The 14,315-nt window shown below is 36.5% G+C and overlaps 1 protein-coding gene across 2 annotated transcripts in view; it reads left to right on the top strand.

Moving 5' to 3' along the window:
- The window catches only part of DOK6 (docking protein 6), a 331,604-nt gene that overhangs the window by 112,534 nt on the left and 204,755 nt on the right, over window positions 1–14,315 (top strand). For both annotated transcript variants that reach the window (XM_012779988.3, XM_075993804.1), the window contains one exon: window positions 1,535–1,649. In XM_012779988.3, coding sequence (XP_012635442.2) covers window positions 1,535–1,649 — 115 coding nt within the window. The remainder of the gene's footprint in view (window positions 1–1,534; window positions 1,650–14,315) is intronic.

Raw genomic sequence — 14,315 nt, 5'->3', positions numbered from 1 at the left:
ATATTCACATCTAATGGGTGTGGTGTGCACTGTCTGGTGTTGGACATGCTTCAAGCTCTGACTCAGGTGGGGCAAAGGCAAGATATGTAACCTAAATATTTGCACCCCTGTATTATGCTGAAATAAAAAAATAAAAATACCTGATGAATTAGGTGATCCCTTTGACAAGTAACTTTTAGCAACTCTCCTTAGTCTCCATTCCACCCTAGGCATTTGCCCATTCCCATACACGTTATCGCTTCCTTGTCTGTGATTTTTGCTGTTTTGTATTATTACTGATGACCACTGACTAATTTACATAGTGTAATGTTAAATACAGATATAAATGCTTGCTAAATTCTTACTACATTAAATGTTAAAGATAATAAAATATTATTTCCTTAGGATATACCTAAATCCCCAAAGATGTATGTATATATCTACACACATATATAAAAATATGTATGGATGCAAATATATGGGTGTGTGTGCAGATAGATTATGCAGTCAGAAAAGGTAAACTTTAGTATTTATTTAGTGCAGGTGTTTATCAAACAATCAGCAAATAGTCTTGAAAAGTATGAAAGAAAATTCCATATTTGGAGGGGGAAATTAAAGTGTAGTCAAAAGATAATAAATTTATCATGGACTGTCATAAGATCATAGATACGACATCATAGAATGTCATAAAAAATATATTAATGGGCCATTTATTCTAATTAATCCTTCCTACTTTCTACTAAAAATATTGACCCAGAAATAAGAAATATTTTAAATTAGAAGGAAAAACAAGATTAAACATGTTGAGAAGTGAATTAGACAATGCTCATACAACATTATTATTGCAATTTTGTGTTTGCAGAGTGTGAGGAAAAAATAAAAGATACACACGTTGTAGCAGAAGAACATGTACCAATACAGAGTCAAGATCTAAAACACATGAGATTACAGAATATTTTTAATTGTAAAATGAGAAAAGATTTGTTAACCTAAGTTCATAAATCTTGGATGGGCCTTGGTGGGAGAAGCAGTATATGGGTCTGTGAATACTATGTGCATTTTTCTGGAGAACAGGTCCATTGCTTGTATTTATTGACTCCAAATATTAGAGTCATTTTATTGATAGTTGTCAGTTGCCTCATGCTTGTAGTTCTTCCAGGAACTTGCATGATAAGTGAGAGTTAGGAAAGAGATGAGACTTTAAATCCAATCAGTATTCGGCAGATATTTCATGAGAATTCTCATAGTCCACAACTGCGATTATTTTCTGGGGATAACAATTTTAATAAAAGCACAGAGTCCATGGAGCTCCTCTACATAATTTTTGGACCATTTCTAAATGCATCAAATAACATAATCTGTGACCAAAGTTGAGGGCATATTAGAAGACATTTTGTTTTGTTCTTTATTGTTTCTGGCTGCAGTTAATTAGAAATGAGTGAAAATATCCAGTTGAAAGTGGTTTAAGACAATGGTAACTGATCATTTTGTTTCAGCACTCCACTATAGATTATATCTACTATACACAAACTTAAAGATGTTTTTTTCTTTCAAGGTAACTGAATTGCACAATATCAAAAATATAACCAGACTGCCTCGAGAGACAAAGAAGCACGCAGTGGCAATTATCTTTCATGATGAAACGTCAAAGACATTTGCCTGTGAATCAGGTAAGCAATTTTAAGCCCATCTACTGCTTTAGGAAACTGGGCTGCTTCTGAGACAATGGCCCAGACAGAATAAGACACACTACTGAATAGGACGGCTTATTGTAATGAGAGTATGTTGCAGAACATTTTTAGTAAGAGACTCGACATCCTGATTTCTACAGATGTTCTGGGTGCTTGTTATCTGCGTGTGTCTGGGTTTTGCTCCCATGTGGTTTGAGGACTCTTGAGGTTTCAATTCAAGCTTTGAGAATTAAGCAAACACTACCTGGCAGATGTTGTCAGGGGGAGTCCGTGACTGGTATTCTGGTTCTTGCCGACTGTAGCTGTAGGCATTTGGTAGGGCGGTGATAATCCTGGTGTGCAATAGCATGGCAAAGCACAGCCTAGGTCCCCAGATGTTTCAAGACAGACTTTTGAGCGATTTGTTTCTTTCACGGGTTCTCTGTGTTATGAATAAATATACGTCAGATTGAATTTTAGTATCCCGCTTCGTAAGGCACTGTGACACTATTGAGATACAAGGCAGTTTATAGCTTGAACCTGCAGCATTTTTCACGTTGGAATCCCTGTGCTATGTGATCTATTAGTTGGCGTATTACTTTTTGAGCGACAAAATGGTACATTTGTTTTATAATGGATGTTAGCAAAAAGTATGAAAGGCTTGAAAGATGTGAATTTATATTAATAGGTGAGTCTTTAGGAGGATGTTTATGGAGTATTTTTGAAAAGGAAAATAATGCTTCTGGTTTTAAGTAGTTAAAGTATATAATTAATACCAGATTATATTATTCTAAAACAGACAATGTCACTTCCCTAAATAAAATTGTTCATACCTCCTCACCTACACGTTTCTTAGTTTTGCTAAACTAAACTGGAATTTATCCAAGTGTTCCTCTTTCCTTAAATGCCTTTGTCCATCCGTTCTGGCATATTTTTCTCCACTTGCCATGTGACCTCATTTCATCATTTAAAATTGACTTTTTGGAGTTGCATGTAAGTCTGTTAATTGGTGATATAAATCCCCATTCTGTAATAGAACCTGTCCCAATCTTGCCGGCTGAATATATTATTATCCAAAATTATTTCTGCGTTCCTGTCCACTGTCATAAAACTGTCTAACCACTTTATTTTTCTCTGAGCTCTTAAATAGTGTCCCATATTAAAACTAATAATAACCAGAAAAATTGATTTTCCAAAAAAGATAAAAGATCATTTTCAGTGTTTAAATTTTTAATTTTTCACTGTTGTTTTACATTTTTGAAATTGGAATGAGCAATATTTTGTATATATAGGAAATACTGGAGTCTATTCTTTTCAAAAAGAATGATATTTAATAATGTTTCTTTATGTAAAAATCTTATTTATGTTGTATTTGGGAAGACATTGACCTAAAATGCATGTTTATTTAATAACTTAATAATTCAATATAGTGCTTCATTCAATCTGCTCACATTCTTGAATCCCATATTCCAGTAAAAAAACATTGTTTAATGAGATTTTCTGCATTTATACAGGTGGCTTTTCTGATGTATATCATTATAATCTACTCTCCACTTAACTTCCTATTCATTTTAAAATAAACTAGGCTTGAGGATATTATAAAGCATACGAGACTGCACCCTTTCAAGTTTGTATATTCTGGGAAGTTGAGGAAAATACACACACCCAAATTTTGTCTAAATATCTTTGCTACTCCACGGCACCCTTCTAGCTCATTTATCCTAGTATGTGTCATCCCCCTTGTAGGTCACAGGGCACATACCAGTGACAGAAAGCGAGGCTCCTGTTTACATGTTGATACTTAGAGGCAGTTTAATAGAGAAGATGTCTTCTTTAGATACTACATATGAGTTCTATGTTCCCATGCTCCCAAGTGCTTAGTTTAGAAATGCTAATGTCTGTCACACATCGAGATCACTTGATTAATTCAGAGACTTTCATGCACATAACTGCAATCTAGCAGTTCTTGTGTATGTATCTGCTATCTGAAAATTCTAAAGTGCGAGTCGATGAATGTTGGGGAGCCATGCACACGAGAGGACCAGAGTGTTCTGGAAAGTAAGCAAGACAACAGGCACGTGGCACCCAGCACTTCCAGTCCTGGTGGGACAGCCAGTGTCCCATGTTTACCCATGGCTCAGTGTCAGCAAAGCATACTCCTCACTGGGTCGACTCAACAACGCCATTTAAAAATTGTATTTGACAGGCTGTAGGATTTAGAACTTGAAAATAAAACTCCCGAATACACCTAGCATTTAGATCTTTCTTGGTTCTAACAACGGGAATCAGGGCTTCTTGGAGAAATGGCTGATTCTAGGGCACGAAATACACAAAATGAGCCCAGAGCATCGCATGTTGTAGTGCCTGAACGCAAGGAACTGCTAAAAGACAAACAAACAACTACAACAACAAACCAACCAAAGTTGGCATATGTCAAAGAGACACAAAAGTTCCTAGTGGCCAAAGCTAGAACAATTTGAATAAAAAAATAAGGTGGTATGGGATTATACTTCTACCCAAATTATAAAATAAATATTCATGAGTCTAAGCTGATATAAATGATTGAATAAATAAATAAATGAGAGAGGACATATCTCCCATGCAGAAGAATTCCAAATGATTTATGTAGTTCCTCTGCCGCAAGTGTAGGCTGTTCTTAGTGACTTCCTTCAAAGGAGACTAGATAAAAGGCAGGGGTCGGGGAGTGGGGGTGGGAGATAACAGCCTTCCAGTGCAGAAAACTGACAGACCCTCCCTCAGACAGGTGATCAAAGTCAACACCAACAATAATGAATCATGCTGATTAAAAAAAAACGGTACTTTACCTCCGTGGTCTTCCTCCCAACAACCTGTAACTCCATGGGGAATACATCAGACAAATACAAATTAAAGGACATTCTACAAAATGGCTGACCAGCATTCCTCAAACCTTTCAAAGTCATTGAAAACAAGGAAAGTCTGAGAAACTATCACAGCCAAGAGAATCCTAAGGAGACATGACGTGGTTTCCTGGGTGGGATCCTGAAACAAACAAACAAAAGACCACTAGCGAAAAACTGAGAAAATCTTCATTAATTAAGAATCATTAATAAGAATGTATCAATACCGGTTAATTAGTTTTATCAAATGCACCCTACTAATGTAAGTTGTTAAACAATAGGGGAAACTGGGTACAGGCCACATAGGAGCTCTATATTATCTTTGCGATAATTATTTCAATCTAAAGCTATACCAAAAGAAGAAGTTTATTTTAAAAAATTAATGTGGAAGTGACATAAAAAATATATCAATGAACTAGATTAGACCCAAGTGTAATAGAAATGCGTGTTATAAAGGATATATTTAAAATTAGTAAAGACAAATTAGATCTTACAATGAAAAGATTAAGCTCTTCCACTACCCTAGCACTGTGTGCTTTCAGGATGATGCGGTGATACATATTATTTTTTAACAACAGAAGTGGCAATACTTAAATCATGCCTCTGTGCCATGACTTGACAGGGATTTTTAGATGCTTGCCTAGTATTATGATGAATAGTGAAGAACCAGATTTTTTAAGGTTGTGGTGTGAGTGGTCCATTTTTCAGTATACATGATTCAGCAGAAGGCTGAGTTTACCACATATTTTTTTAGTGAACTGAGCACCCCCTTTAGGGTCATTCTATAATAGATTGTATTGTTCACTCTGAAATAATTATTCAGGCCCTGCTTGCTTTTCTCCGAAATGCTGCCGGTGAACTCATCACACATTTGTATGGCAAATGCAAAGGTCACACAGATGGCTTACTTCTTGACACTGGTTTCACGTTGGAAAAACTTGCCACTGATTCCCTAAACTACAATTCTGCCTGCCTGCCCTCCAGAGAGTAGTCTATAGCTGTTTCTTACCAGTGTATGAATCATATAAAACCTACTCCTGAATATGCTACTTTGGTCATAACGTGATAACCATCACAGCTACTGCTGCCCTGTTGGTCTCTCCCATAAAGTTCTAGACACCCTAAAATATATACATCTGTGGAGAACTTTACTCAGTTCTTGTTGGGTCAAAAAGTTGGAATTAGGATGGATATATTTGTGATGCATAACTTTAGGGAAACTATTTTGGATGTTATATTATTATATAATACTGATTTATTCTCAAAGAAAAACATTTATAGGGAAATGGAACCATAATTGTATTTTAACTAGGAAAATTTCAAAATTTAAGCATCAAATCAGGATCAATAACACCATCTGAATCAAAACTGACAAGTAGTGGTCTCACTAAATCACAGTGAGACCTTTGAGTTATTTTTAAAATAATCAGAGAATTTTCATGTTTCTGACTTTGAATCTTCCCTTTATCAATTATAAGTGGAAAATGGTTTATTAGAAATGCTAATTAAGGAAGTAGGATTAATGTAACCACAAAAGACACGGTTCTGTTCAGTTTTTAAAAATTTCTGGAACACAAAGAATTCCTTCCTTTGCTGACAAAGACTGTTTCTTCTCATGTCTGGATTTCACACCTGCAGTAATGACTCACAAGTCTAAAATTCGAAGGGTTTTTACTTTACGGTGGTTTTATGGTTCATGTAAGACTTTTAAGAAATGAAAGATTCTTCATTGGGAGAAAATGGTCTTAATATCTGAGAAGAATTTCCTGACGATGCAGCTAAAGCTATATCCAAATGTGAAAAATAGAAGAATGCTTTTAGTTGAATTCCTAGTGAAGAGCTTTCACGAGTTTAAATATGACTTACTTGAAAGTATTATTTGTCTTTTAAAATGACTTTTTATGTGTAAATATAACAGTCTGCTTAAGGCTAGTAGTTAAAATGTTTGAGAAACAATGATATGATTTAATTGTCTCAACTTTACAGCACATGCTGGTGGAAAAAAGAAAGATCTTAAAACTCACAAACAAGGGATTTTATTATTTTTTCATGCAAATTATGTTTTTAGATAGATTTTTAAGATGCAGTAGTTCATATCTGTTGATTAAATTTCATTTTATGGGGAAAATGTTGTGTCAAATAGACATTGTATAGATTATTAAATACTCAAAGGAATTGCCAAGGGATGACAGGAAACCAATTTTCTAAAGTTTAATAAAAGGAGTGTTGCTCCTCAGCTGTCTCAGAGACTATCTGTGCCACTGCCTCAGGATAGAGAATCTCGAAAATATCTCCATAGTTTTATGAGACCCATGTTGGGAGAGATCCTTTTCTTTTCTTTTATTTCCTTAAAATTTCAGACTCAGCTATGTCATTTTGCAGTATTTAGGAACCATTTGTCATTCTTAACATCTCAAACATACAGAGTGATAAAGTACAGTAGTATTTATTGAAACCGTTCTATAGTTCTGCTGTAAGAGTAATAAATGTATTAATACATAAAGTCCTCACCCTAACCCTATAAGGCCTATGCTATCCCTTTAACCAGAAAAGCAACGGAGGTACTTTGAGCCTGAGCTCATGCCCTTAACAATGAAGCTACTTGCCCAAGTTTTTACCTAAATCCTGATACAAAATTACCAAACCCATATTCATTTAACATAGATCACAGTCATATTTTGTCTTTTCTTTAAGAGGTCCCCCCTAAGTGTAAGTTATAATTAATTGTAGGATCAAAGTTAAAACATCATTTTATCTAGTGAACGACTTGAAAAAAATGTAATAGAAACAAAAGGTAGTATTAAAATTTTCACTATTTGAAAAACAAACAACCCTTCTAATAGTCTAAAGAAGAAAAATTATGTGATCATATCATTTGTTGCAGAAAAAGTATTTGACAACATTCAGGCACAATTATGATAAAAACTATCAGAAAAGAAAGAATAGAAGAAAACATCCTCAACTTGATAAAGAATATCTACAGATAAGTACAGCCACATCACACTTAAGGGTGAAGGGCTGATGCTTCCCCCTGAGATTGGGAACAAGACAAGCCTACCTGCCTTCCTAAGTTCTGTGTCAGATGGTAATCAGAAGCTCTAACTATCACAGCAAGGCAAGAAAGAGAAATAAAATACATAGAACTCAGAAAGCTATAAATAAAACTGTCCCTTTTCAAAGATGATATGATTATCTACATAAAACAATTCTGATGAATCTTGGAGGGGGGAAAAAGACAAAACTAGAAAAAATCTAAATGTAGTAAGATATTAATACATGTAGATATATATATGTATACATACATAAATATATGATTATTCCAAAATGTTATGGAAAGAGAGAGAAAACTCCCGACAGATAAGTATACAAGGAATTTACCTCAAGAAAATAATGGCCATTTATGAAAAGCCCAAAGCTAACATGATAATCCATGAGTAAAAATTGAAAGCTTTTCTTGTAAGATCTGATACAAGACAGGAATGCCGCCCTCACCACTTCTCAGCATAGTACAGGAAGTCCTAGCCAGAGCAATTAGACAGGAAAAATAAAAGCATACAAGTCAGAAAGTAAAAAATAAAATTATCTCTGTTTGCAGATAACATGACCCTATATGTAGAAAACCCTAAAGACTCCATTTAAAAAACTGTTAGAATAAGTAAACAAATTCAGTGAAGTTGAGGACAGGAGGATCAACATACAAAAATCAGTAACATTTCTTTACACCAGCAGCAAGCTATCTGAAAAGAAAATTTGTAAGAATCCCATCTACAAAGCATTAAAAAGAATAAAATACTTAGGTGTAAACTTAACCAACGAGGTAAAAAGAAAAAATCTGTACATTTAAGACTCTTAACCACTTTGGTGCGGCGCTCACCGGCTGGAAACCTCGCCCTCAGCCGGCACTCACAGTCCCCACGGTAGCTTGCGCTGCGCACTGACGACGGACCCGTTTTGCTCTTGTGCGATGAGGGAAGCTTGAAAGCACTGAAAGCTTGTTTTACTTTACAGGCAGCTTTACTTGTAATGTGAATCAGAATAGGTAACATATACATAATGTTTTCATTATGTTATTTCTAAATGTTCACAATTTTATTTTCATAGACGAAAAATTAGAAAAGTCATATCACGGCTGTCGGCTAAAGTCGATGCTCGGGTGTGTGCGTTTATGTCACGGCTGTCGCCTAAAGTTGCTGTGCGCGTTCATCTGTGGCTGTCGACTATAGTCGACGCTCGCACCAAAGTGGTTAAAACATTGATGTTTTACATTGTTTTACATGTTTTACATTAAACATTGATGTTTAAACATTATCTGTTAGTCTTTTGTTGATTTTAGCAAATGACAAAAGACTCCTGGATCAGAGAAAAAGAAATGTCTTACTCTAGAAAGGGAATCAACAGGAGCCTTGGTGTGTTTGTGTCACTTCCCTTCACCCCCCACCCCTCCACCACCCCGCCCCAGTGCCAGGAGGCAATGCGCTCAGCCCAGGTGGATGTCTGCACAGGCAGTGGGTTTGTGTCAGAGCTGCAAAACTCAGGACCAGAACCCCGGTAGTTTTTGAAGGAACAGCAGGCATTGTAACAAGCAGCAAATAAGCCAGCCCCACTTACCTCCAGGGGGAATGAGCAGTTACCTGGAAGTCACATTGCCTTTGTGACTCCATGGAGAAATTCACAATGTCAGGACACAGCAAAGCATTGCTCTCTGGCACACCCAGCAAGAAAGAGCATGGAGGCTCAGGGACCGTGCTTCTCCCAACACGTTAGGTTTTATCTACCCAATTTGTGGGTGTTCCTTGTTTGAAATTTTACTTTGTTCTTGTTTTATTTTAACATTGTGATCCTACCCATCATGTGGTATTTGTTCACTGAATTAATATTTATTGAGGACTGAGTATGTACCAAGCACTGTTCTATGCCCTGGCTTAGCTTGAAGATTGAAAAGATGATTAAAAATCAATTACTATAAAAAAAAAATAAAATCAGGATTTTTCATATCTGAATTCTCCTTTAAACCCAATATCTCTCTAATATTTGAAACTATTAAAACTCATAAAAAGGAATGGGGTCCAATTTATTTTATGAAGCCAGAAAAGTAAAATCTGAGGTTTTCCTCACTTTTAAGATATTTTAATTTTAAATTTAAAAACTAGCAAAAGTTACAGCAATAAGCTATAGCAGCAAAAGGTAAAAGTATTCAAGAGGTAACTTAACAAGAAGGGTGCTATATAAATGAAATTTTTTTAAAAAATCTTATTTAGAAACATAAAACATATCACTTCCTTGGATAGGATAACATAAATTTCTCCCATGTTAACGGTGCATTTTAATATAGTTTCTATTTGGATGTCAACAAAATTTTTACCTTTGGAGTAGGAAAAAGTTATTTAAAATTTATATGAAATAATATCTATGAATAAGCAAAGCAAACACATAAAAATCTGGATTTTTTTTTCAAGAAAACTTGGAGGACTATGTGCAAAATCTAAGGGTTGATATAGTCTTCTTTGTGAAGATAAAAGATCCAAAGCTATAAAAGAAAGGACTGATGTATCAAACCATACAAAATCAAACTACTCTCATATGGCAAAAGACTCACCATCAAATTGGTACTAACTGATCAACACTAAGGTGCTCACATGGTAGTAATTCACACTGAGTGTGGGTCAGGTCGTGGTGGGGTGGTGGGGTGGTGGAGGGGGGTGGGAGCAAACCCATAGCTAATGGAAACGGGGCACACTGTATGGGGGAAGGACGTGCTTGTAGCCCTGGCTTGGGCGAGGCAAACACATTTCATGTAACGACTAAACTAAAAAAAATAATAATAACACTAAGGTAACATGAAAAGACACTTGCACTCGAATGTTCACAGTAGTACAATTCACAACTGCAAAGATATGGAAACAACCCAAGTGCCCATCAATACATGAGTGGATTAATAAAATGTGGTCTATGTATACCATGGAGTACTATGCAGCCATAAAAAATGGTGAACTGATACCTTTTGTAACAACCTGGATGGAACTGGAGACCATTCTTCTAAGTGAAGTATTTCAAGAATGGAAAAGCAAACACCATATGTGCACACTACTAAATTGGAACTAAAGGATCAAAACTTGTATGCACATATGGACGTAAAACTTAATGGAAATCAAGCAGGTGGGGGGGGGAGAGGGGATAGGCAAATTCACACCTAATAGGTACAATGCACACTATATCTGGGCGATGGACATGCTCCTAACTTTGACTCAAACTGTACAAAAGCAAATTATGTAACCAAAACCTTTGAACCCATGTAATATCCTGAAATAATAAACAAATAAAGTCCTATAGTTCATGCTCATCCCAGATTATAGAACTTTTCATGTTTGTGGTAATAAAGCTGATTGAATAAAAGTAAGACAGTAAAACAGCTAATAGATTTTAATGATGTTAGATCAATTGTATAGTCAAATATGACTTTAAATTGTTGCAAATACAGTTTGTATAACCCAAAATAACAGCTGGTGTATATCCAGGCCAAAGGAAGAAATCAATTTTATTGCATTTAAGAAGCCAATTTAGGGTATAACATTAGAAAAAAATACTCACTGCTGCTGCTCAGAGTTATATGGTCTGTGGGTAAACATAGTGCCTCAGTTTCAAGTGATGTCAGTCCAGCACTTTTATGGACAGTTCATTACTTTGGGGATAATGGGAAATATTTCTGTTTACTGATTGTTCAATACAAAACACAACTTGAATGAAGTTGGAAGAACTTAAATTTCTAGCTGACTCAGTCGCTGTGGAATAGAATTGCTGGTTTATAACCATCTGCTTCTTAGCTATCCTGCTAGGAGATGTGGAAGAAATCATTAAAAACAGAATACAGTGGCCTTATGTGATCTGAAATGTGTTGAGATTCTGAAGTTAATTCTTTAGAGAAAGTGTAATGCTGTTTAGCAACGACAATGCAATGAGACTTTAAAATTTTAATCCTCTTCACAGATTTACATTGAGGAGAAATAGCAAACCTTAAGTTACACTCCCTCATAAAAAGTTTAAATTATGTTGATGAAATTTGGGCATGGTCTTGTCAGAGTGGCATGAGGAAGCAAATCAAAAATAGAACTGATTCGAGTAAAGTTCGGTATGCCTTAGTTATCTCGCAGTGTCCAGACTCTGATCTTTAGGGTGTTGGGATTAAGGGAAAACTTCCCCTTCACCCTCTGAAGGTTCACTCAAAAATCAACTTGCCAAAGGAAGATGAATTGTAAAAAAGGCATACCAATTTATTTACCATGTACACAGGAGCCTTCAGAAGGAGGATCCAAAGATACCGGGGAAACTGTCCATTGTTATGCTTAGGTTCAGCAAAGTCTGAACAGCACTGTGGAAATATGATTGGACAAAAAGTGTATGAGCTAATGCTAACAGACTGAGTGGGGAAACCCAGCAAGGCCTGTCCATCTAGATCAGGGGTCCTCAAACTTTTTAAACAGGGGGCCAGTTCACTGTCCCTCAGACCATTGGAGGGCCGGACTATAGTTTAAAAAAAAACTATGAACAAATTCCTATGCACACTGCACATATCTTATTTTGAAGTGAAAAAACAAACTGGCAAAAACACCCCCATGTGGCCCTCGGGCCATTTGAGGACACCTGATTCTTCTTGGCCTTTTTGCTCAGCATTCCTTCCTCCTGGGTGTGGAACCTTCTCTGGAATAGAGGTCTTATGACCTACTCAAACAGGTAGGTCAGACAATTTCTTTACGGCCAATTTTCCACTGAAAGGCAGAGAGAAAGTCAGAGTAATATTGTTATGTTTCATGAATGGCATTGGGGGAAAAGTGTTCTGGCTTCTATGACCCCCCTTAGGGAAGACAGATTCTAGTTTCCATGTCTAGCCTCAAGGGAGAATGGGACTGAGAGACAAGAGGGCAGGAGGAGATCAGAGAGAGACTTTTGCTTCTGAAGCATTCATTTTGAGGCATTATTTTCTGAATCCCAACAAAGGGATGGATGTCAGTGAAATGGGTAGATTCAGTTGATTGCTGTCCCTATTTGGCACCAAAATCATGACCAAGGTGGACTGACTACACTGAGGATGAGTGTGACGAATGTACCATTTCTACAAGAGGTTCTTTGATTTGGAACATTGGAAATGAGAAAGAAATTAGTTTCCTGTGAGAGGAAAATATGGAGACTGATGAACAATTCGTTTAAGCATATACAGTAGAGTGTAATGTGTAAAATACTGATGTTTCCTGGTCTAATCACTTGATAAAATCTAGAAATTCATGGCTCGAGAATAAAATCTAGTATATAATCTGAGAGACTTTTCTTCTTGCCCCCAATGGTTTTTCAGTTCCAGCTTGGTCGTATTTTGTTTCCCTGCCTTTGAACTTTGAGAACAGTAAAAAGAGCTGCCACTTAGGCACCACCTGCTCTCTGTCACCTGCACCACGTGTGTCATCCCAGCACCCCTCCCTCACCTCCACCACCCAGTGCTCATTGCTGGGCTGCCCGTGTGTGGCCTTCTTCCTGTCACTTCACACAGTGAAGCCCTGGCTAACCCTGCTCTCCTTGTCTAAGCCGACTGAGTACATGTCCCTAAAGGTCAACCAAGCTTCAGAAAGTAATTTTAGACCTAACTACTACGTGTGCAAGAATTTAGAAACTATTTTTTTGAAACTTTGTGAACAATTAACAGTGTCAGCTGGAAAATGGTGGATGGGGAGGAGTCATTGTCATTTCTTATTTTTGCACGCTAAGAAAATGTACTTCTGCTTTATTTGCCGAATTTACATAAAGAATATTACCTTTGATGTGTCACTGCAAAGTTGTACCATATGTTACTCTGTTATACAGAACTGTGCTCTTCTCAGAAACCAAGGTTGGGTAATTGGGTGCCACAGACTTTTTGAAACCTTTGAAGCGGAAAAATGGTTTGAATATTTTTATGCATTAAAAAAAAATCTTTCATTTGAAGTGTTGAATGAGGACTTAGAAAATATTAAGTATGTTTCTTACAGTAGCCACCTGTCTTAATAAAAACTGACAAGAATATCTAAGCCTTTGACATTTCTAGAAAATGTTTTAAACAGTTAATATCCAGTAGTATAATGGGCCTCAAGACCGAATTTATATTTTGCCGACTTGACCCTTATATTTTTTAATTTAAATTAAATTAAATTAAATTATTTGTAAAAAAATATTCACTGCAAACATATTATGAAGAGATCTTAAAAATGCAAAGTGCTCTGGGAGCATGAAACAGAGCAATGGGATGAAAAGAATTTGTAGTGGGTTGATTTGTGCCCCCATGAAATAGATGCTTAACCCCGCTAACCCCTAGTGCCTGTGAATGGGACCTCATTAAGAAATAGGGTGTTTTCTATGTAATCAAGTCAACACGAGGTTACACCTGATTAGTGTTGGCTCTAAATATGATAACTGGTGTCTCCATGAAAGAAAAGAGAGGGATATTTCGATACAGAGACACAGAGGAGACGTGGAGAGAAGAAAGCCACATGGAGAGGGAGGAGAAAGCTACAACCAAGGGATGGCAACACACGAGGGCCAGGGGACAGACATGGAGCAGATTCGCCCATGGAGCCTGCAGAAGAAGCCAGCCCTGCTGGCACATTGATTTAAAACTTCTATCCTATCAAACTGTGAGAGAATACGTTCCCATTGTTTTAAACTACACAGTTTATGATAATTTGTTATGATAACCCTAGGAAACTAATATAGAGCTCTTCCAACACATTTTAAAAGCAGTCATTTGTGAAGGACTTAAATGGCTTCC

Source organism: Microcebus murinus, chromosome 17 (assembly GCF_040939455.1).
Source record: "Microcebus murinus isolate Inina chromosome 17, M.murinus_Inina_mat1.0, whole genome shotgun sequence".
Taxonomy (NCBI): domain Eukaryota; kingdom Metazoa; phylum Chordata; class Mammalia; order Primates; family Cheirogaleidae; genus Microcebus; species Microcebus murinus.
This window is presented reverse-complemented; position numbering and strand designations above follow the sequence as displayed.